Here is a 24,561-nt window from a genome sequence, read left to right on the forward strand (position 1 = left end):
CTGGACCTTGGAGGGACGGCCAGTCCAAGCAACGGGATGGAAGGTGGCCGTGGAGGGCACAGATCTGAATGTGCCACCCTCCCTCTGAAGCCTCTCCAGGTCCTGATCCTGGAACCCGTAAATGTATTATCTTACATGGCAAAAGGGATTAAAGGTAGCAGATGGAAATGAAGTCGGTAATCAGCTGGCCTTAAAATAAGGAGATTATTCTGGATTATCGGGGTGGGCCCAGAGTAATCACCAGCATCCTTAAACGTAGCAGAGGAAGGTAGCAGAGGGGCTCAGAGCGATGCGATGTGAGGAAGACGTGACCTGCCCTTCTGCCCTCGCAGACAGAGTAAGAGCCACGCCGAGCCAAGAACCGACGGCGCCCCTCCAGCTGGAATAGGCAGGAGACGGGGTCCCCCCCTGGAGCCTGCAGGAGGGACCAGCCCTGCCGACACCTTGATTTGAGCCCAGTGAGACTTGTGTCAGACTTTCAATGCCCAGACATGTAAGATGATCGATTTGTGTAGTTTTAAACTGCTAAATTTGTGCTGATTTGTTACAGCCACAGGAGACTAGCGCACAACCTTCCGTATTTCTAGCTCCTGTTCCGTGACCTCTGTGAACGGCCTGGTGGGGCAACAGGTGGGGGTCTGGGCTGACCCACCAGGGCCTTGGGTGGGACTTAGCTTCTGAAAGAGGACTAAGGACAGCAGTCTTGATCTGGTTGGGTTGTTATGAGGATTAACGAAGTTCACGAATGCAGAGGGCTTAGTGCCGGGTGAAGTTCCGAGGGCCTGTGGTCCTTGATTATCTTCACGGCTGCAGAAACCGGAGGCAGGAAGGGGCCAGTCTTTATGAAGCCAGCCCCTCTGGGCAAACTGTTTCTCTTTTTCCAGAAACAGCAGCAGTTGAAAGCCAGTCCTCCGGCTGTTCATTGTTTCCCAGCAGATGTGACTGCAGAATCTGCCTAATTCTGACGGCCGCTTGGCCCCAGGCCAGCAAGGCCAGTGAAGTGTTTGTTTGCCTTAGTCCTTTAATGACTTGGGAGAAAGCCCATCTTCGGGCAACCCGTCCTTCAAACAGATCAACAGGGCAGAAAACGCTCCTTTTCTCGGCCACAGCTGGGTGGAGCAGGGGTGGGGTGGCGGGCATCAGGCCTTCCCCGCAGCCTCCGGGCCCACATCTTGGGTGCTCAGTGCTCACGTGGAGGTGCCCACCTCCAGCCCTGTGTGTGGCCTCACCTGAGAGCAGCTGGGGGAGGCAGGGCAGGTGTAAGGCTGGGACGTGGGTGAGCAGGTCGTCATGGTCACCAGAGCACCTGCTGAGAGAACGACGGATAAAGATCAGACACCAGGACGACTGTCTCACGTTTCCGAGGTTCCCCCTACACCACGCCTCAACCGACTCTAGTCCCGGCCAAGTCAGAGCCCCTCCGGGTTCAAAGATACAGGCCAAGGGGGAAGAGGGGGAGAGGGAGGGATGGAGTGGGAATTTGGGGTTGGTAGATGCAAACTATTAGATAGAGGATGGATAAGCAACGAGGTCCTACTGTAGAGCACAGGGAACTATATCCAGTCTCCTGGGATAAACCCTAATGGGAAAGGGTATTGACAAAAGAATGGATATATGTGTGTAACGGAGCCACTTGGCAGTACGGCAGAGACTGGCACACCATTGTAAATCGACTACGCTTCAATTAAAAAAAAAAAAGATACAGGCCTCCGAGTCTGGAAAAATCCACAGAATGGACCTGCTGCTGCAGGGCCAACTTAGGGCAAAGTAGGGAGCTGGGGGGCAGGGCTCTGGGGCGCGAGGCTCCCCCTCCCGCCTGCTCGGGGGTCTCCATCTGCTGCCCCTCCCTCTCCAGGCTGAGAAGCATCGCGACGGATGGGGGAGGGGAGGCAAGACCCTCGACCCTGAGCGTGGGGGGCTGGGGCCTGGGCTGCCTCTGCCCCCTCAGCCCCCAGGACCGCTTCCCTCTGGGGACGCTTGCGCCTCGGGAGAAGACGAGGCTCCGCTTGGCAAGGCATCGGGACGGTCCCTGTGCTGAGGTCAGATGCTGGCAGCCCAGGGATGGGCAGCGCCGCCAGGGCTTCGGGACTGTCTGACACTTGGACAGGGTCTGAGGTGTGCTCAGGGACCCCAGGCCCAGTGTCCGTGTCACCCGGAACCACAGGGACCCCCTTGGCCTCCCATTTCTTCAGCCCTGCCGAGGGCGAGATGCTGGCTGCCAGCAAGAGGCGAGACCCGTGCCAGCCCTCGGCCCTGAGGAAGGCGGCCGCGCTGCCCTGGACCCTAGTCACAGGGCAGCGCGGGGAGGGCCCTCCTGCCCAGTTCTCACGGGGCCCTGCGTGCACGTGGGGGCCCAGGGAGAGAGACGGTCCAGAGGCTCGCAGGACCTCAGGTCAGACTCGGGCAGGTGGGGCCGGGGGCCGGGACATCGGCTCCCGCTGGCTTAGGGGACGGGCCCTCGGCTGGGCAGGGAGTCCCCCCGCCCCGCCCGCAGGGCCACCCGCCCTCTCTGCCCCCAGCCCCGCCCCTGGCAGTTTTCTGCATCTGACCTGAGTTCTGGCTCTTCTTGCTCAGTGAGAAGACCTCAGGGGCGGGCCTGGGTCTCGGCGGTCTTTCCCGCCCCAAACGTCTGTCTTCGCTTCGGCATAGTAGGGGCTCAGCCAGGACTCACTTGATCAGCGGTTCCACGGCTGACCCTACAGGGCCCTATAAAGTCTGCCTGAGGCTCAGGGCCTTGGGGAGGGGAAGGATTCGGCAGCATTTCCAGCGCCGCCTCCCCCGAGCCCCCTGGAGCAATGAGGATCCGCCTGGGGCTCGGAAATCTGCAGATTCCAGCTGTGCTTGGAGCACCTTGCAGGGAAGCGCGGAAGCTTCCGAGAAACCAGGATACAGATGTGGCCTCCTCCCGCTTATCGAACCAGAAACCCTGCGGGTGGGGACCCGGGAACCTGTAATACAATCCCCGCCCCGGGGAGGGGCTGGTTCCAGTGCCGGTGAAAGTTCGGGAAGACCCTTCCCAGATCCACTCGCTCGCAGAGCAGAGCGCTCCCGCGTCACGGCGCGTCCCAGCCCGTTTACAGGTGAAGCCTGGCCAGACCCCTCCGCGCGAGGAGCCCCGCTCGGGTGCTGCCTGCATGCCGCCACCCCCAGGAAAGGCTCCCTCCACCGAGGGCTGCCCGCCCTCACCTCCAGCCCAGCCAGGCTCCCCGCCCTGCGCTCTGGTTCAAGTTCGCACTCTCCCCAGTGCCTGTGAGAGGGCTTCACGGCGGGAGGGGCTGCCAGTGCCCCCTTGGGCCCCAGGGACCACCAAGGGTCGCTGATGGCGAGCACCCAGCAGGTTGGCCCTCCCTCAGCTTGGCCTCCGTGGCTGTGGCCTCCTGACGCCCAGCCTCTTGCTCATCTGAGGCCACAGAACTTTCTAGACTGCATTGGAAGGAGAGGGCAGAGCCACAGGAAGGAGACTGTGGGCCTTGCTGTCTGCATTTTCTAAAGATTCTGAGATAGTTTTCACAAAACATTTCTTCTAAGGCTGCCAGCCCCAGGTAAGCTCACACCAACAGTGCGTGCGTGCCGGGCCCTGAACCCTCAGACCAGCCTCTGGCTGTGCCCTGGCCCCTCTCTCCTCCCTCCCCGGCCTCTGTCCTGTTCCCTGTCCCCTGGCTTCTCTGCCCCACTGCTGTTTAAGGCTCTCCTGCATCTGTCTCTCATTACAGGGTGCAGAGGACACACTATTGCATCTCAATACAGACACGGTGTCCAAACTCAGGGTCACACTGCAGGGGTATCCTCTCTCTTACCTCAACTGGCGTGAATATGATGAGCTGAGAGCTAGTTAGAACTTTTACAGACCGGTGTAATCAGAGCTCCACAATTTGTGGAGATGCATGTTGTCGATGATCTGGGGGTCATTTACCATTGAAAATTCTGCATGCTAACTATATTTTTCTCTCCCTCTTGGTTCCTTGGGGTTTTGTTGTTGTTGTTCCTTCTCTCATTCTCTCTTTTTTCTTTAATCACAAAATCCACAGAGAGAATACTGGAGTGAGCTGGTCAACTTTGCAATACTCGGGCTTCCCGGCAACAACTTTGTGAAACAGAAGCGCAAACAGATCATCGGTTCGGGCCACAGGGAAGGAAGCCTCGCTGTGCTGCGGGCAGGACTCTGGCCCCAGGTGGGCAAAGCTGGTGCCCGGAGAGCCGGGTGTGGCCTCGGGGGACCAGCCTGGGGCTTCAAAGGTTGTGAAACGGGACAGACACCCTGCAGGAAGATGAGAAATAAGGTGAACGTTTCAATCTGATCGATTCCACCCGGAATCAAACCCCAGGATAAACATATTAAATCCTGGGTCCGCCTGAGGTGGTTTTTACGCTGCGCTGAAACACGCAAGTCCCCATGGTTACCCGCATGTTTATTTTGCTGAGCTGACGGCAATTTCTGCTACGCTCAAAAGCGTATTTGTAAACACTTTGTGAGATGTGTAAACTACGATGCAGCCCCAAACGACGGAGAGAACGTCTTCCCCTGCACGCTCTCGTTGCCTTCACTGGTCAGTGCTGGTTGTTACACATGGCCGGGGTCAGGCGCCTCTGACCCGAGGCCCTGCCCCCCTTAGCCCAGAGCTGCCTGGGTCCTGCGGTGATTTCCCTGCTCTGTAAGGAAATCAGAGGGGGAAGCAGGGAGGGGCCGGCCTCCCAGTAGCCTGGGCACCTCTTTAGGAGGACTCAGCCCTCAGAGGGGCCCTCGGGTGCCCTCAGACATCTACTCCCCTTGGCATCCCTGGTCCCTGTGCAGTAGAGGGTTAGCTCAGCGGGGGTGGGTGTTAAACCCTGCACCTTCCCAAAAAGGGCCCCTTTCTGCTGGGTCCTGGGAATGTCCAACCTGCTAAGAGGGTGTCTGTGCACCTGGGGCCTGGGACTCTGCCTGGTATTTGTGCTAACGGTGCGATTGATGGGGGGGGCGTGGGCTGAGCACATCAGTTTTTTCTTTTTTTAAATAAATTTATTTATTTATTTATTTTTGGCTGTGTTGGGTCTCCTTGCTCCTTGGCTTTCTCTAGTTGCGGCGAGCGGGGGCTACTCTTCATTGTGGTGCACGGGCTTGCTCATTGTGGTGGCTTCTCTTGTTGTGGAGCACGGGCTCTAGGTGCACGGGCTTCAGTAGTTGTGGCACACGGACTCAGTAGTTGTGGCTCACGGGCTCTAGAGCGCAGGCTCAGTAGTTGTGGCGCACGGGCTTAGTTGCTCCGCGGCATGTGGGATCTTCCCGGACCAGGGCTCAAACCCGTGTCCCCTGAATTGGCAGGCGGATTCTTAACCACGGCGCCACCAGGGAAGCCCCTGAGCGCATAAGTTTGACCTGGTGGGGGTAGGAGGCTGCGGTCTGAGTAGTTCAAGTCGCCCACGTGGGTGCCTCACACCTACGCAACTGACCTCCAGTAAAACCCTGGACAACAAGGCCCACGAGCCTCCCTGGTTGGCAGTGCCCCACACAGGTTGTGACACGCCGTTGCTAGAGAATTAGCAGCGTCTGCAAGACTCCACTGGGAGAGACAGGGCGAGCTCAGCCTGGTGTCTCCTGGTCTCCTCCCCGTGCTCCTCCCCCTTGTTGATTCTCATCTGCATCCTTTCACTAGAATAAACTGTAACCTCTGTGTCCTGTGAGTCTTTCTAGAGGGTCATCAAACTTACAGGTGGTCTTGGGGACCCCGGCACATCCTTATCCCCAGAAATGTCCGCCACTGGAACCTCCATCAGAGCAAGATTAAGATGATTCCTGCCCTTTATGGGAGAAAGGGACCTTCTCATAACAGGAGGATGGGTGGATAGCTGTGAAGGGGAGGAAAATGACATCGCCTCCTTTTGCTGCCACTAAGACTTGAGGTCCCAGCAGATCCGGCCCAGCCCTAGCCCCAGCGTGAATCCTAAGGGAGGGTGTTAGGCCTCTTGTCCCGGGTTCTAGGACGGTCAGAGCAGTGTGGTGCCCATCCTGTCAACAGCCTTGGCCTTGCTCTCAAGCCGGGTTCCTACACTGAAGCTGCCCGTGGTGGTCGGCCGCTCGGAAGCCTGATATGACCACCACCCATGGGCCTCGTGCGAGGTCCTTCCTCTCTCCGGGCTCAGTTTCTCCACCTGAAGAATGAGGAGCAGGGCTCCTCCCTCAGAGGGTAGATGAAACTATACGATCTATGAGAAGCACACGGCTCAGTGCCCGGCACGTCAGTGTCAGCACTGGAAATGGTGTCGGGGTGCAGTCTCAGCCCTGAACCCCAATCAGCAAGGCTGGCAGCTGTCACAGCCTCCCAGGTTACTCAGCTTCCACCGGCTTCTGTGCCACCTGTGAGACGGGGACGGTAACAGTTTCTGCACAGCGCTGCTGTTGGGGGCCATGAACCCCGACACACACCTGAGACGAAGTGCATCTCCAATGAAAGCCAGCTGTCGTTATCCGAGTTCTAGGGGGCACTAGTCAAGTGACTTTGATCAGCCCCCTACTGTGTCTTAGCGTCAAGTTCCTCACCTAGGAAACCAGGAACACGCCCACTACTCACTTGGTCTGTGTGGGGCTGGGCGAAGCTTAGCCCACGCCTGCCCGGCTCCAGGACCCTCCTCCCCAGGGTGGGCCTGGGGGAGGGGTCGCCACCTGGGATGAAGCTCCAGGGGTGGAGGCCCCCGACAACAATCCCAGGTCTCTCTCTGAGTGGGCCACTGGAAGCCATCCCGCTGGGATTTCGTCCAGGACGGTGAAGGTCAAGGTTACAGCTTGGCCAGGCCTGGGTTGGAGGCCCAGTCTACCATGCGGTCAAGCAGCGGAGACGTCCCATCGTAAAAACATCCGTGTGGCCTTGCTGAGCCAGCCGTTCTCACATTTGTTTGAACACAAACCCTCTTCTCCGCGTGGTCCACACTTTGGGAAGTGGAGTAATGGCCAGGCCGAGGACAGCCCTGGGCTGACGTCCAGCTCCTGCACTTACTGCTTAATCAGGGGAACTTAGAATGTCTCAGGGCCTCTGCTTTCTTCCTATGGTCTGACGCTTGCCTCCCAAGACCTCAGGGCTCGTGGTGAGCGTTCTGGAAGCATCGTCACCACCAGACACACTCAGAGGTTGAGTACCAGGGCCCTGACTCTAGAGGGTAAGTGGTTTCTCGGCATCTCCCTCAGCTGCCACAGGCAGACTCAAAAGAGAACTCACTCAGGCCCACCCAGGCTCTCCCAGGGCCCCTGGGCGCAGACCCCTCACCACTGTCAGGGCCCTCGCCTTCCTCCTGGGGAGGGAGTCTAAGTGGGAACTATCCAATCAGAAGCCATTACTCACCCACAAAGAACATTCTGGAAGAACGATTTGACAAGGCTGGGTTATTCTTCCTCGGCTCCCAGAAAACATCCTGCGAGATGGAGCCCATGGAGCCCAAGGGAGAGAGGCAGACGTCCACACAAACTGATCTGAACCATCTCCAGTCCTCTCCTCTTCACTGGCGCCAGGCCTGGGCTGCGTGAATCAGGAATGTGTGTGTTGATTTCCTGTGGCCTCGGACTGGCTGAAACCGACCAGCATGGTGTCACCCCTCCACCTCCCATGGAAATGGCTCCGAGGCCCAGGCCTCAGCGGTCAGCACAGGACATCCTTCTGGCCGGAGCGATTGGCTCAGGGTTGGGACAGGACACAGGATGTTTCAATCAAGAGATAATCCCAGCCCCCTTGGTCAATAGTTGAGGAGACACTGTCTTTCTTTCGCTGGACACAAATGAGAATTTCGTGCTGGTTACTGCTTACAGGTATTTGGGAACTAAGAGGGAACTTCTGGTTGAAGATGGAGCCGTGGAAGAAGAGCGAAAGGAGGAACAAAGCCTGGTCCTTGATTGCTGCAGGAGAGAACCACACTTGGAGTCCACCCTGCCCTGGACTTCGCACTTGCAAGAGGTCGTAAATTATCGTTATCATTAAAGCCCCTTAGAGGCGATGCTTCTATTACTTGTAGCCCCAAACTCCCTGATTAATGCTAGTACCATCCCCATTTCACAGGTGAGAAAACTGAGGCTCAGAGAGATCAGGTGACAGGCCCTGCAAGGCAGAGCAGGTGCCTTCAGCCTCAACAGCACCCTGACTCCCACAGTCCCCGCTACCTTGTGAGGTGCAAACTCTATTGCCTGGGCTGAGGAACCCCAAGCTAAGTCCTTACTGTCCATTTCTTTCCACCAGAATCACTTTCATGTCCGGGATCTCGACAAGCAAGAACCCACAGTCCCTGATGACGAAATGACCTTTCCCTGCCCACAAGGGTGCAATGTCCAGGCCAGAAGCACTTCCACTGGTGACACAAATGCTTTCCTCCTCACGCTGGCTGGATCCCCAGCTTTGCTGGCAGCCCCAGAACCTGCGTTCCCCACCACACCCCAGCCCTGGTCCAGGGAAGCTCACTCACTCACCCCCGGTTCCACATCACAGAGACACTGTTTCCTGCTGTGGCTGCCCTTTTCCTCCCAGAGACAAAGATGGGTGAGAGAGAAGGTGTTCCCTCCCTCGGGAAGTCCAGGCAGGAAAGCAGAGTCCACGCGGGCTCGGCCCCTACAGTTGCCCAGACTGGCACCTCTAGTGCCCCTGTTCTGAAGGCACCGGGTCTGTCCACCCTGAAAGACCAGTGATGAAATAAAAAATTCCCCTTTTAAGGCAAGACAAGAAAACTTTAAATATAAACCTTTTTCTCTGCTGTTTGGCCTGTTCCCTCCCTTCCCGCCAATGTGTATGGTGTGTTAACCAGACCTCCCCAGAGCAGAAATACCTGCTCAACCATAAAGACCAATTTTTCTTCTCCTGAAACCAGCCATGTAACTCCTTAGAAGACAGTGTTCCTTTCTTAATCCTTTAAGGGGTCACGATGACCCACCACTCACTTTGTACACGCAGACATCTTCGGTGACCTTTATGTAAAATGCCAATATATCATTTCCCTTAAAGATAGCGATTAGAATAGACTGCTCAGACGACCTGGGGAGATACTGGGCCGCACTTCTTGGAAGTTCCGAGCTTAAATACTTACTCATGACCTTATTAATGTTACTAGCCGTATTACTTGTATTCTGTCTATTTTACAAGATTATTGTTTCTTGTATCACCAAATGTGTGACTGAGCCTCAGATAAAATTAATGATGACAAGGTGACCTAAAATGATTGACCAAATATATAGTCCTATAAGATCAATGATTGTTAATAGTGTAGCTCTAGATGTGGGGAGAAGCAACAAAGGGGACCATTTCCTGGACCAAAACAGACCAGTAAGACAGGTGGTCCAGAGGCTTTCGGCCCCTGTTAACACGGCATAGTTCAGGGAGAGCACATTGGGGGGCCGATCAACGAAGTCCTCTCCTGACCTGGGAATGAGCGTTCCTAGCGCTGTAGGGTAAATTGGTCCTGAAATGCCTCCCAAACTTTGGCTGAAATTAAGACCGAAAGGGAGGGGATTGTAAAATAAAGAACGTTGCCCACCCTCCAGTTCTACAAGAATCAAGCCCTCAGCCACTGCAGTCGCGGACCTACAAGGAATTCGGAGTGAAGATCGGGATGAGGCCCTCTGTGCTCTGGGAAAACTGGCAGAACCCGCCTTCAGATAGATATTTCAGGAGAAATTTTGTATGATCCTGGATTCTTGCCTCTTTCCATACTTAGAAAAGCACCCAAACCATTAACTGAGTTGTCTGTTCCTGGTGACCAGCAGCAGCCTTCTACCGACATGTGTGCTTGGTTGCACGTACCCTTCCCCCAAATCACACATATGCTGACCCCCCTGCCACCTCCTCGGAACAGATCTCAGAGCTCCTGAAAGGCTGTCTCCTGGGTTATAATCCTCAGGTTGGCTGGAATAAAAGTTTTCATTTATTTCTTAGAATGACTGTTGATTACTTTTTCTCGTTACCACCAGCGTGGTTATCTGAGACTTACCCCGGCATACACGTGCGCTGGGAAGCTCTGTGGAATGATTTCGGATTCCCTTCGTTTGCAGGCAAGAGGCTCAAATTGGGCGAAAAAGAACAAACCGGAGAAGCAGCGCTCTGGTTGCTGTGGAACCAACAGGACTCCCGCCCTGGTCTGGGGCGCCATCTCGTGGTACCCCCGCGGTAGTGCAGCCTGGGCCGGAGAGTGCGAGGCGGGCGCCGGTGGGTCTCCATCGACCCTCCGTTTCCATCAGACCCTCCGCCACAGAGCAGATCACAGGGCTTTACAAGCAGGCAGGCCTGGTTTCAATTCCAGCTCCTCCACTTATTAGCTCTTTGACTTTGGGAAAGTTGCGTCCCCATTTCCTCCATTTTAAAGTGAGAAGGCGCGTAATTAATATCTGCAAGGTAAGGGCACAGCGCGCGCACAATCCCCGCCCCTCACTGGCGGGAGGGCCCACTCAGTCCGTGAAGGAGTCTTCTGGAGGGTCTCCAAGGCTCCCAAGTCTGGCCTCACAGGTTGTGCCTTGCACAGCCCTGGAGGTGACCTCTGCATTGGAGAGCAGTGAACAACCTCTACAGACGTCCAGGGCCACCCTGGATCCCTCCCTTCCTTCTTCTGTTTCAACATGCTTTCAATCTAACTCCGGAGCCATGCCAGCAGAAAGAGTCTGGGATCAGAGGCATTAAACTACAAGCAAGATGCAGACTGAGTCTAACCCTACACAGCAGCATCCCAGAGCCCTCCCGTAGAAGTGTGTCTCCCTCCCTCCCTTCTTGGCCTCCCTGACTTTACTGCGTGTAGTATTCACAGGGGCTTTTCTTTAGCTGGATTTTGAGTTCCCCAGGGCAAGCACCCTACCTCATTCTTTTTGTCTTCCTAATGTCAGCCTAAGAACTGGAACTCAACAACATTCCTTGGTTGGATGGATGGATGGAAGGAAGGACAGATGGATGGATGGGTGGATGGATGGATGGATGGATGGATGGAAGGACAGATGAGTGGATGGATGGATGGATGGATGGGTGGGTGGATGGGTAGATGGATGGATGATGGATGGTTGGATGGATGGATGGATGGATGGATGGAAGGACAGGTGAGTGGATGGATGGATGGATGGATGGGTGGGTGGGTAGATGGATGGATAATGGATGTATGGGTGGATGGATGGATGGGTGGGTGGATGGGTAGATGGATAGATAATGGATGTATGGGTGGATGGATGGATGGATGGATGGATGGAAGGACAGATGAGTGGATGGATGGATGGATGGATGAGTGGATGGATGGATGGACAGATGAGTAGTTGGATGGATGGGCAGATGGGTGGATGGGTAGAGAGGAGAATGGTGGATGCTTAGATGAGTGGAGGGGTGGACCAGGTCAGGGTACCTCACAGCACACATGCACTTGTCCCTCTCAGCACATGACCCCCATCACCTCTTGATCTGAGTAGCTCTCTCTCCCCCACAAGACCACGTGCTCTGTGAGGGCAGAACCAAGCCTGCCTCTCTCACAGTCATCCATAGCACTGAGCCCAGGGCCTGGTGCATGGTGTGTGATCAGGAAATATTTGTTGAAAAAGTGACTGGGGCAGTGGAGGGAAAAGGGGGTGGGAGGGAGACCAAATTTTCATAATTACAGAAAACACAAATGAATGGACACAGTAGTTACTGAGATTACATGAACACTGTAGATGGAGTTTTTAAATGCACATCAACTACTTTACCTGAGATCCAAAGAGCCACACGGTGATGGGGCTCAAGCCTGGGTTTACTAAATACTTATTGTCTCTTCCTCAAGAAAGGTAAGTTAGAGGTACCAAGCTGATGTCAGAACAAGTGGACGCAGCTCAGGAAGAGCCAGAGATGGGCTCTTGGTCTCCCTGAAACGCACAGCACAGCGTCCGCCCTCTTGGATGCTGGGTGAGCATGTGATGTGGATGCAGCCAGACAGAGCAGTCAGCACGGTCACTTTTCAGTGTCACAGCAATTTATTCCACTTGTTCAGAATTGGTATCCACGGTATTACATATTGTAATTCTGTACTGACTATGAGACTATCCAATAAATCAAAATAGTCACATTTCCCAAATGTTCTGTGTTAATGGCAGTTAATTACATTTGACAAAATTAATCTCATCAATTAAAAACTAAGACCAGGTGGAGGCCGAGTCTAGAAGGCAGTGAGGAAACACGCGGAGTTGGCGTCTCCCCACAACTAGGGCGCCTGCCGGCTGCTGGTGCGGGACTCTGATGCCCAAGGAGACGGGAGGAACCCCCAAGTGAACTGGTAGGACGGGGGGGGGACAGAGTGGGGAGAAGTGGAGGCCAGACAGGATCGGCGCCCCTGAGGCCGGGGAGATCAGGAGAGGCAGGCGGGAGGGACCATCCAGGAGGAGCAGGACAGGAGCGGAGGGAGATTGCCCCGCCCACTCGGGCACAGGGAGCCTCCTGAGCTCCCAGGCTGGTCCCCCATCCTCCAAGCCCCCCCACAGCCACATTGGTCCTGGAGGCATAGGAGGGAGGCTGGGGAGATCAGGAGAGGCAGGTGGGAGGGGCCCTCCCAGACCAGAGGAGCAGGAGAGGAGAGGAGGGCATTTGCCCCACCCACTCGAGCCCAGGAAGCCTGCTGGGCTCCCAGGTGAGGTCCCCGCCCTCTGAGACCAGGGGTGGGGGGCACACCTGGGCCCCGTCTGTTCCCTGAGCCTAAACCCCACCCCCCCCAAGCCCCAGTGCCTTTCCCAGCCCTGTGGGTCCTGAGCATTGGCCCCGCCCACCACCGAAACCTCGCCCTCGCTTAGGCCCCGCCCTCCAGAGCCAAGACCTTTACCCCCCTTTTTTTTCTTTTCACTCCTTCTCTTTTTTACTATTGTGGTACTGATGTACCTTCTGGTTGTTGAGTCATCTATATTTTTACTTTCATATTCTTACTAACATAGCTGTTCGTTTCCTAGTCTAATTTTATTTTTTACTTTGTTATTGTTTTTTTTTTTTTTTGGCCACCCACGTGGCTTGCGGGAATTTGGTTCACAAGCCAGGGGTTGGGTCAAATCTCCTGTGGTGGGAACTCCAAGTCTGAACCACTGGACTAACAGAGAACCTCAGACCCCAGGGAATATTCATCAGAGTGAGTTCTCATGGAGCTCCTCATCTCAGCACCAAGACCCAGCTCTACCCAATAGCCTACAAGCTCCAGTGTTGGAAGCCTCAGGCCAAACAACCAGTAAGACAGGAACACAATCCCACTCATAAAAAAAAAAAAAAATGAGACTGCAAAAAAATATGTCACAGATGAAGGAGCAAGGTAAAAACCTACAAGACCAAATAAATGAAGAGGAAATAGGCAATCTATCTGAAAAAGAATTCAGAGGAATGATAGTAAAGATGATCCAGAATCTCAGAAATAGAATGGAGGCACAGATTGAGAAAATACAAGAAATGTTTAACAAAGATCTAGAAGAACTAAAGAACAAACAAACAGAGATGAACAACACAATAACTGAAATGAAAAATAAACTAGAAGAAATCAATAACAGAATAACTGAGGCAGACGAACAAATAAGTGAGCTGGAAGACAAAATGGTGGAAATAACTGCTGAGGAGCAGAATAAAGAAAAAAGAATGAAAAAAATTGAAGGCAATCTCAGAGACCTCTGCAACAACACTAAATTCACCAACCATCGAATTATAGGGGTCCCAGAAGAAGAAGGGAAAAAGAAAGGGTCTGAGAAAATATTTGAAGAGATTATAGTCGAAAACTTCCCTAACATGGAAAAGGAAATAGTCACCCAAGTCCAGGAAGCACAGAGAGTCCCATACAGGATAAACCCTAGGAAAAACACACCAAGACACATATTAATCAAACTAACAAAAATTAAATTCAAAGAAAAAATATTAAAAGCAGCAAGGGAAAAGCAAAAAATAACATACAAAGGAATCCCTATAAGGTTATCAGCTGACTTTTCCACAGAAACTCTGCAGGCCAGAAGGGAGTGGCAGGATATACTTAAAGTGATGAAGGAGAAAAACCTACAACCAAGATTACTCTACCCAACAAGGATCTCATTCAGATTTGATGGAGAAGTCAAAAGCTTTTCAGACAAGCAAAAGCTAAGAGAATTTAGCACCACCAAACCAGCTTTACAACAAATGCTAAAGAAACTTCTCTTGGCAGGAAACACAAGAGAAGAAAAAGACCCACAAAAAGAAAACCAAAAACAATTAAGAAAATGGTAATAGGAACATACCTATCAATAATAACCTTGAATGTAAATGGATTAAATGCCCCAACTGAAAGACACAGGCAGGCTGAATGGATACAAAAACAAGACCCATATATATGCTGTCTACAAGAGACCCACTTCAGACCTAGGGACACATACAGACTGAAAGTGAGGGGATGGAAAAATATATTCCATGCAGATGGAAATCAAAAGAAAGCTGGAGTAGCAATACTCATATCAGGTAAAATAGACTTTAAAATAAAGACTGTTACAAGAGATAAGGAGGGACACTACATAATGATCAAAGGATCAATCCAAGAAGAAGATATAACAATTATAAATGTTTATGCACCCAACATAGGAGCACCTCAATACATAAGGTAAATGCTAACAGCCATGAAAGGAGAAATCGACAGTAACACAGTAATAGTAGGGGACTTTAACACCCCACTTACACCAATGGACAGATCATCCAAACAGAAAATAAAAAAGGAAACACAAGCTTTAAATGACACAGTAGACCAGAAAGATTTAATTGATATTTATAGAGCATTCCACTCAAAAGTGGCAGAATACACTTTCTTCTCAAGTGCACATGGAACATTCTCCAGGATAGATCACATCTTGGGTCACAAATCAAGCCTTGGAAAATTTAAGAAAATTGAAATCATATCAAGCATCTTTTCTGACCACAACGTTATGAGATTGGAAATCAGTTACAGGAACAAAACTGTAAAACACAAATACATGGAGGCTAAACAGTGTGCTACTAAATAACCAAGAGATCACTGAAGAAATCAAAGAAGAAATTAAAAAAATACATAGAAACAAATGACAATGAAAACATGATGACCCAAAATCTATGGGATGCAGCAAAAGCAGTTCTAAGAGGGAAGTTTATAGCAATCCAATCTCACCTCAAGAAACAAGAAAAATCTCAAATAAACAATCTAACCCTACACTTAAAACAACTAGAGAAAGAAGAATAAAGAAAACCCAAAGTCAGTAGAAGGAAAGAAATCATAAAGATCAGAGCAGAAATAAATGAAATAGAAATGAAGAAAACAGTAGCAAGGATCAATAAAACTAAAAGCTGGTTCTTTGAGAAGATAAACAAAATTGACAAACCCTTAGCCAAACTCATCAAGAAAAAAAAGGAGAGGACACAAATCAATAAAATTAGAAATGAAAAAGGAGAAATCACAACCGATCCTGCAGAAATACAAAGGATTATAAGAGACTACTACAAACAACTATATGCCAATAAAATGGACAACCATGAAGAAATGGACAAATTCTTGGAAAGGTACAATTTTCCAAGACTGAACCAGGAAGAATTAGAAAATATAAACAGACCTGTCACAAGTAATGAAACTGAAAGTGTAATTAAAAATCTTCCAACAGACAAAAGTCCAGGACCAGATGGCTTCACAGGCGAATTCCATCAAACATTTAGAGAAGAGCTAGCACCGATCCTTCTCAAAGTCTTCCAAAATATTGCAGAGGGAGATATACTCCCAAATTCATTCTATGAAGCCAAAATCACCCTGATACCAAAACCAGAAAAAGATATCACAAAAAAAGAAAATTATAGACCAATATCACTGATGAACATAGATGCAAAAATCCTGAACAAAATACTAGCAAACAGAATCCAACAGCACATTAAAAGGATCATACACCATGATCAAGTGGGATTTATCCCAGGGATTCAAGGGTTCTTCAATATATGCAAATCAATCAACGTGATACACCACATTAACAAATTAAGGAATAAAAGCCATATGATCATCTCAATAGATGCAGAAAAAGCTTTTGACAAAATTCAACACCCATTTATGATAAAAACTCTCCAGAAAGTGAGCATAGAGGGAACCTACCTCAACATAATAAAGGCCATATATGACAAACCCACAACAAGCATCATACTCAATGGTGAAAAACTGAAAGCATTTCCACTAAGATCAGGAACAGGACAAGGATATCTACTCTTGCCACTCTTATTGAACATAGTTTTGGAAGTTCTAGCCACAGCAATCAGAGAAGAAAAAGAAATAAAAGGAATACAAATTGGAAAAGAAGAATTAAAACTGTCACTGTTTGCCAGTGACATGATATTATACGTAGAAAATCCTAAAGATGCCACCAGAAAACTACTAGAACTAATTAATGAATTTGGTAAGGTTGCAGGATACAAAATTAATGCACAGAAATCTCTGGCATTTCTATACACCAACAACAAAAAATCAGAAAGAGAAATTAAGGAAACACTCCCATTTACCATTGCAATAAAAAGAATAATATACCTAGGAATAAACCTGCCTAAGGAGGTGAAAGACCTGTACTCAGAAAACTATAAAACACTGATGAAAGAAATCAAAGATGACATAAACAGATGGAGAAATATACCATGTTCTTGGATTGGAAGAATCAATATTGTGAAAATCACTATACTACCCAAAGCAATCTACTGATTCACTGCAATCCCTATCAAACTACCAATGGCATTTTTCACAGAACTAGAACAAAAAAATTCACAATTTGTATGGAAACACAAAAGACCCCGAATAGCCAAAGCAATCTTGAGAAAGGAAAACAGAGTTGGAAGAATCAGGCTCCCCAACTTCAAACTATACCACAAAGCTACAGTAATCAAGACAGTATGGTACTGGCACAAAAACAGAAATATACATCAATGGTACAGGATAGAAAGCCCAGAGATAAACCCATGCACATATGGGCACCTAATTTATGACAAAGGAGGCAAGAACATACAACGGAGAAAAGACAGCCTCTTCAATAAGTGGTGCTAGGAAAACTGGACAGCTACATGTAAAAGAATGAAATTAGAACACTACCTAACACCATACACAAAAATAAACTCCAAATGGATTAAAGACTTAAATGTAAGACCAGACACTATAAAACTCTTAGAGGAAAACATAGGAAAAACACTCTTTGACATAAACCACAGCAAGATCTTTTTTGACCCACCTCCTAGAGTAACAGAAATAAAAACAAAAATAAATAAATGGGACTTAATTAAACTTAAAAGCTTTTGCACAGCAAAGGAAACCATAAAGAAGACAAAAAGACAACCCTCAGAATGGGAGAAAATATTTGCAAATGAAACAACGGACAAAGGATTAATCTCCAAAATATGCAAACAGTTTATGCAGCTCAATATCAATAAAACAACCAATCCAGTTAAAAAATGGGCAGAAGACCTAAATAGACATTTCACCAAGGAAGACATACAGATGGCCAAGAGGCACATGAAAAGATGCTCAACATCACAAATTATTAGAGAAATGCAAATCAAAACTACAATGAGGTATCACCTCACACTGGTCAGAATGGCCATTATCAAAAAATCTAGAAACAGTAAATGCTGGAAAGAGTGTGGTGAAAAGGGAACCCTCCTGCACTGTTGGTGGGAATGTAAATTGATACAACCACTATGGAAAACAGTATGGAGGGTCCTTAAGAAAACTAGACATAGAACTACCATATGACCTAGCAATCCCACTACTGGGCATATACCCTGAGAAAACCATAATTCAGGAAGAGACATGTACCACAATGTTCATTGCAGCACTATTTACAATAGCCAGGACATGCAACCAACCTAAATGTCCATCAATAGATGAATGGATAAAGAAGATGTGGCACATGTATACAATGGAATATTACTCAGCCATAAAAAGAAACAAAACTGAGTTATTTGTAGTGAGGTGGATGAACCTAGAGTCTGTCATACAGAGTGAAGTAAGTCAGAAAGAGAAAAACAAATACCGTATGCTAACACATATATATGGAATTAAAAAAAAAAAGTTCTGATGAACCTAGTTGCAGGGCAGGAATAAAGAGATAGACATAGAGAATGGACTTGAGGACATTGGATTGGAGGGGGAAGCTGGGGCGAAGTGAGAGTAGCATCAACATATATACAGTACCGAATTTAAAATAGCTAGTGGGAAGCAGCCACATAGCACAGGGAGATCAGCTCTGTGCTTTGCGACCACCTAGAGGGGTGGGATAGGGAGGATGGGAGGGAGGCGCAAGAGGGAGGGGATATGGGGACATGTGTATGCATATGGCTGATTCTCTTTGTTGTGCAACAGAAACTAACACAGTATTGTGAAGCAATTATACTCCAACAAAGATCTATTAAAAAAATTCTTTTTAATAAAATAAAAGCTTGAGAAATGAAAAAAAAAACTAAAACCCTGTTATATATAATTCTGTCTAAGTTCTTCACGGAAAAACACTATCCTCTCAGGTGTTAGGTATCAAATACAATTCCATTTGCTTTAAATAAAGTGAAAAGCATTATCAGTTAGCATGGTGTAATGAAGAAAATGCTAGACTAAAATGCCTAGATTCTAGACCTATTTCCTCATGAACTCATTTTGTAAACTTATGTAAATAACTCACCCATTCCTTCTCCGGTTTCCCATTGTGCAGTGGGTAAATAGTGCCTCACCCCTGGTAAAATTATTTATTTTAATATCTGTGAAAGTGCTTGGAACAATATAAAATAAGGATACATATAATGTTATTTCTACTTGCTATAAAAATTTTCGTATTAATAGATGCCTTTTGAGTCACTGCTGTGTAAATAAAAATAATATCCTAGTAATGCAGGACAAAAGTTAAAGAGTATATATGTCTACTAAAAATCACATTGGCAGTATTTTTATGACTCACCTATTTTTATTTTTTTATTTAATTGTATTTTTTTATACAACAGGTTCTTATTAGTTATCTATTTTATACATATTAGTGTATATGTGTCAATCCCAATCTCCCAACTCATCCCACCACCACCCGCCCACCCCCGCTTTCCCCCCTTGGTGTCCATATGTTTATTCTCTACATCTGTGTCTCTATTTCTGCCTTGCAAACTGGTTCATCTGTACCATTTTTCTAGATTCCACATATATGTGTTAATTTACAACATTTGTTTTTCTCTTTCTGACTTACTCTGTATGACAGTCTCTAGGTCCATCCACGTCTCTACAAATGACCCAATTTCAATGACTCACCTATTTTTAAAAGAACTTCAACTGCACTGTCAAATAGTTTTGAAAATGTGAAATGTTATGTATTTGACAGAGGATCAAATACAGGGATGGATGGGTGGGTGGGTGTGTGGTAGGTGATAGATGTCAATGGTGAGCAAAGCCAGGAAGGGCCGCCTGGACCACTTAGGGTGGTAAGGGGCCTGGGAGCTCTGTGTGGTGGAGGCGATTGCGTGACGGCAGAGCTGCGTTCGAGCTTGGTTCGAAGATCCCTGTGTCTGAGGCTCTGGGCATTCAGCTCCTGGCCTGCTTCTCCACCAGCTCCGCTCACCCACTTGGTGCTGCCTTGTCTGGGACCCAGGCAGAGGACGGGCCTCCTGGGGGCAGGCAGAGGCTGTGTTTTCACCACTTCTGGAGCTCACCCAGGCTCTGGATGCGGGACAGAGCAGACTGCCATCAACGCTTGAGTGAAGACTGGAGCTTGATTCACGGCTACCTGTGCGGGGAAGGAGATCACCTGCGTCAGTCTGCAGCAGGAAAGGTGGGGTTGATGCTGGAAAGCCCAGAGTGGGTCGCAGAGGTTACCACTAACCCCCAGGACACGACATCTGTGCTTGCCGAATAGTGAGAGATTGAGCCCAAATAAAAGGGCAGCGAATCCCAGGAGGCACAGGAACCCCGGTCTCCGGTGAGTGCAGCTCCCGCAGGTCAGCAGTCAGGTGAGACAGGTACACACACCTGAGCCGGACGGCCACACCCTCGGGGCTTTGTGCCTTTGTACTGTGGACCACCCACCCGGACTCGGGGCTCATCACCGAGTGGGGCTGTACCAACTGCCAACCTTGGGGATGTTTATTTGTTTGAGATTTTCAAAAAGCAGATTTTTTCAGGAACTTGAGAACCAGTTATAGATGTTTTTTACTCTGGAAGACAGAAGTCCCAGGAGAATAAGAAAAGAAAAGGGGACAATTTTCCCTCTAGTGTTTTAATTTCGAGGAGGGGGCCATCCAGCACGGCTGAGGCACCAACACACAAGATTTCCTTAGAAATTCCCCAGGACAAGTGTTGGCCTCCTTGTTGGAATTCATTTCCTAAATATTAAGTAAAAGTTGCTGAAATTCCCTTGCGATTCTATGCGGGGAGGTGATTGGCCCTGGTCCAACCCTTCCCATCCAGGCTGTAAGGGCTCCGAGGCCCTGGAATCACGTGAGCTCTTGGGTCCTCGGAGCAAAGGGGGCTGAGACAGAGTGAAGACATCACGTTTCCAGTGTCTGCAGGACCAGCCCCTGGAGGAGGTGACATTTTCTCTGACGACGCTGAAGTCACCCAGAAAGGGACGTTGCCTTGAGGGGAAGTGCGCTGTAACCCCGCCTCTGCTGTGTGATGGGGGTGATTCACTTGAGCTCTCTGAGCCCCCTTTCCTCATTTAAGGGATGAGGCCAGGAACTGCCACAGTTTGAGGAGTTGTATCAAAGGTCCATTATCTCGAGAGAATCAAGAGCTGAACGTGGGGAAGGTGGCCCAGCTGGGGACGCTGCTGACCCAGGCAGGAAACTGGGACCTGGGCCGGCCACTGTGGGGCATGTCCACGTGACAGGACCCCCGACGGGGGCAGGATGGAATAGGATGGGGAAGTGGAAGGGTCTTCGTGACCAAACCTTGCGGGCCCCCAACCAGACTGGAAGGCACCCCGCCAAGGCAGCTGTTATCTTTATTATTAGAGGAAGGTTGAACTGAAGTTACCGCTGTTCGTCCCCTATCTGGAGCCTCAGCAGAGCACATCTAGCCCTCTAATCACGAGGCAGTCTCTCTCCCAGCAACCGGCCCCCATCCTAAGGCACAGGCCAAAGGTCACCTCACTAACATAACAAAAACACCTTTACCGCCCTCAGCACTTAGGAAATTCCAAGGGTTTCAGGACCTCTGTGCCAGGAGCAGTGGATGAAGACCAAATATATATTTCTGATTATAAATCACAGTATCACAGGCACGAGATGCCGAAACCCACAAATCTACCCTTTGCCAAACCCCGCGGGACGCGCTGTGCAGGCACCCTCGGTGGCAAAGGCAGGACTGGTGCATCACACGAGACGGGCCTCGCTCCTCACCCACCTGCGGGCAGCCGGGCGCCTTATTCGTGGAACACCTGGTAGCTGAAGTTGTCGGACTGGGTTTTGAAGTTGTATTTTCCGGTCATTCTCTGGTAGCGCATGATGAGAAGGGCAGCTGAACCCGCCACCAAGGCAAAGGCGGCCACCAGGATGAGGACCAGGTAACCGGCTCCCAGGCCTGGCTTTGCAGCTGGAGGTTCTCCTGCAGGGATGAAACAGGCACAGGTGGCAGGTCTGCCCAAAGCAGCTCGGCCTGGTCCCAGCGGGGCCCCCGCATGGCCCCTGGATGGAGGGCTCGGGACGGGACGAAACTGCGATGGAGCAAGTTCTCACGCGTCAGACGTCCAGCGTGCCCGTGTACCTCTCCCAAGCCCAGGAGAGCACAGCAGCCAGGACGGGTCTGCCTGCCCACGTTCTGGATAATCACTGGCCCAGAGGAGGAGGCCGCGTGGGAGCCACAGGCCCTCCAGGTCGGGGCAGAGCGCTCAGTGTGCCCCGCACAGAGACACACTGTGCCCACACACTGCACAGCGCCAGGAAGCCGGCCTTCCCCGGACTCGGGGGCAAGAAAGCACAGGAGAGCCTGGACCCCAAATTGCTGAAAACAGGGACTCAATAAATACTCATACACGCGGCCTCATAGCGGCATATCCAGAACAGCCGAAAGGGGGAAACAGCCCCCAAATCCATCAGAGGATGAATGAATAAACAACATGTGGTCCATCCACCCAGTGGAATAATATTCGACCATGAAAGGAATGAGATTCGGCCACAGGTTACGACATGGATGAGGCTTGAAAACAGCCATTGTGCTGAGTGACAGGCAACAGTCTCCAAGGACCACACGTCGTCGTGTGAGCCTGTTTCTAGGGAAACCAGAGACAGGAAGCCAACCTAGGTAGTTTCAGGGGCAGGGGAAGGGCTGGGGAGTCACTCCCTCCTGTGGGCACGGAGCTGCTTTGGGTGATGAAAATGTTTTGAAACTAGAGAAGGGTGGTGAATGTGCTAAATTCCGCCCAATTATTTATTTTAAAACAGTTAACTTTATATTAGGTGAATTTTATCTCAATTTTACCACAGGAGCTTATCAGAAAGGTCTGGGTAGGAAAGCATTCCTGGACGATAAGGGACACTCGAGATCCCATTTTCCATTTCTGGAGCTGTTTCCGGAAGTGGTCGCAGCTCTGGGTCTCCCAGTCATGGCTCAGACGAGTGCAGACACCAAAGTGATCCAACAATGGCCTAGAAGAGGCTCCCACCCAACTGCCTGGATGGTGGGCCAGCTGGAACCAGGCAAACCCCTCCTCCAGAGGGAGGACCACACTGGGATAGGGATACTGGGGACAGTTGCTGGAGCGGCTGCAACCTCCCGAGGAACCTGAGGCCTCCAGACTCTGGGGCACCAGCTTCCTGACAACTCCTTCATGGCTGGATCTTAAATCCATCCTCCAGTGGGTGCTACAGTGGACCCTTCCCCCTCCTCCTGTGCCTCATGTAGGGGACCAACTTGTGAGCACAAGGGGGGCTGTCTGCCCTGAGGATGCTGGAGCAGAAAGGCAGAAGAGTCCCCCTTGTTGGTCCCGTGGAGCCCAGCCCCAGACCCAGACTGGCAGCTACAGAGATGACCGAACCTGTTCGGTCGCTGCCTCTCCAGCTGGGTTTCTGTTCCCTGCAGCTGAGCACTCTTAACTGGCCACTGGCTCAGAGCTGCTCCGAGTGGGGTCCACAGGCCGGTGTCGTCCACTGGTTACCATCGTCCAGGAATGGTTACTGGTCCAGGAGAGATGTTTACAAATAGAGAGGGAGCCTGTGTCGCAACGTGACCTGCGCTATCAGTGGGGGTATTTCCTTAAACATAGTATCCACCTGTCAGTCCATGATGGACGAGATGCTTAAATAAAAGACACTGGTCCTCCCGCAGGATAGCAAGAGCAGCCGGCACCATGCACAGGGCTGTTGTGATATCACGGCGGTGATGCACATGATCAATCTTTTTGCAAAGACACTAAAACCTATCGCTGCTCTTGTGAAGGGGACACATCTCGGTGAGGGAAAGTGATGGAGGACCTCCCGGCACGCAAATAACCCAGGAGCAGGGTACATATAACCCAGGCCCCTTCCAGAGGGTCCAGGTCCTTCCAGAGGTCTGAGGTCCAGCTCAGCTGTCCTCTGGGGACACCCAGGCTCCTCACTTCTGAGCTGCCTCAATAATTGTTCCAGACCCTTCCCACTGGGACATTTCAGGATCCCACGGACATTAATCTCAAACATTCTCTACCTCTTCACACAAAAAACTCTAGTGAGAGAGAAATAATGTTCTCTAAAAAGCAAATGGCCATGGATGATTTCCAAAAATTAAGTGCAAAAATTACAGTGCCGATATATGATTTGTTGGTAGCACAGATTCAGCAACGATTACCAGTGGGATGCTGCCTTAAAATTGCCAACACACAGTGTTACGTGTTGAAGTGTATCCCTCCAAAACAGGTATGTTGAGTCCTAACCCCCAGTGCCTGAGAATGTGACCTTATTTGGAAATAGGGTCATTGCAGACATCTTTAGTTAAGTTATACTGAAGCAGAAGAGGCCCCCAGTTCAATGACTGGTGTCCTTGTCAGAAGACGGAGACCTTCAGGAGAAGCCATGTGATACAGAGGCAGAGGCTGGAGGGATGCAACCACAAGCCAAGGATGCCAGAGCAGAACCACCAGAAGCTGGGAGAGAGGCCTAGAACGGATTCTCCCTCAGGGACTTTGGAAGGAACCAGCCCTGCCCACCCCATGATCTTGGACTTGGGTCTCCAGACTGTGAGAGAGTATTTTCTGTTATTTTAAGCCACCCAGTTTGTGGTTCTTAGTTTCCTGTGTCACTAGCCCCAGAAAACTAACACCCGTGGTGTGAAGGCTAGGGTGGACTGATCCCTGGAAAGGAAGCCAGGGCAGCCCCTGGAGACCAAGGGTGGGTGGGTTAGGAAAAGCCTGGAACTGCTGGGAGAGGCCCAGCTTGTCCAGGTGACAGCTGTGTGAGCTTGGACATGTTCCCTGAGATCTCCCAGTGTTCTCATTCTTCCCCAGAGTAGAAGTGATGTGATAGCAGGGGACAGGTCATGGGTGCCCAGTGGGAGGGGCCGGGCTGCAGGTGCCCAGTGGGAGGGGCAGGGATAAAATCCTGGAGGTACTTGTCTGCCAGCCTCTTTTCACTCTGTGTCTCCAGCAGTATTTCTGTTACTACACACTATTAAAATGTAATCACCTGCCTACCAGCTGGGAGA

General features: G+C 50.2%; 1 protein-coding gene and 1 long non-coding RNA gene across 2 annotated transcripts in view; one reads left to right on the forward strand and one right to left on the reverse strand.

The window, feature by feature from the left end:
• The first annotated feature begins 388 nt into the window (after positions 1–388).
• Positions 389–8,967, forward strand: LOC309629482. The gene is made up of 2 exons (XR_014245093.1): positions 389–493; positions 4,029–8,967. It is a non-coding gene; the product is annotated as an uncharacterized lncRNA (long non-coding RNA).
• Positions 8,968–18,851: 9,884 nt separating this feature from the next.
• Positions 18,852–24,561, reverse strand: part of UMODL1 (uromodulin like 1) — a 63,123-nt gene continuing 57,413 nt past the window's right edge. The window contains exons 21-22 of the mRNA XM_082393529.1: positions 21,292–21,492; positions 18,852–19,675 (exon numbers count right to left, since the gene is read on the reverse strand). Coding sequence (XP_082249655.1) covers positions 21,311–21,492 — 182 coding nt within the window. The 3' untranslated portion in view covers positions 18,852–19,675; positions 21,292–21,310. The remainder of the gene's footprint in view (positions 19,676–21,291; positions 21,493–24,561) is intronic.

This window comes from Balaenoptera borealis, assembly GCF_965194805.1.
Source record: "Balaenoptera borealis genome assembly, chromosome: 5".
NCBI classification, from domain to species: domain Eukaryota; kingdom Metazoa; phylum Chordata; class Mammalia; order Artiodactyla; family Balaenopteridae; genus Balaenoptera; species Balaenoptera borealis.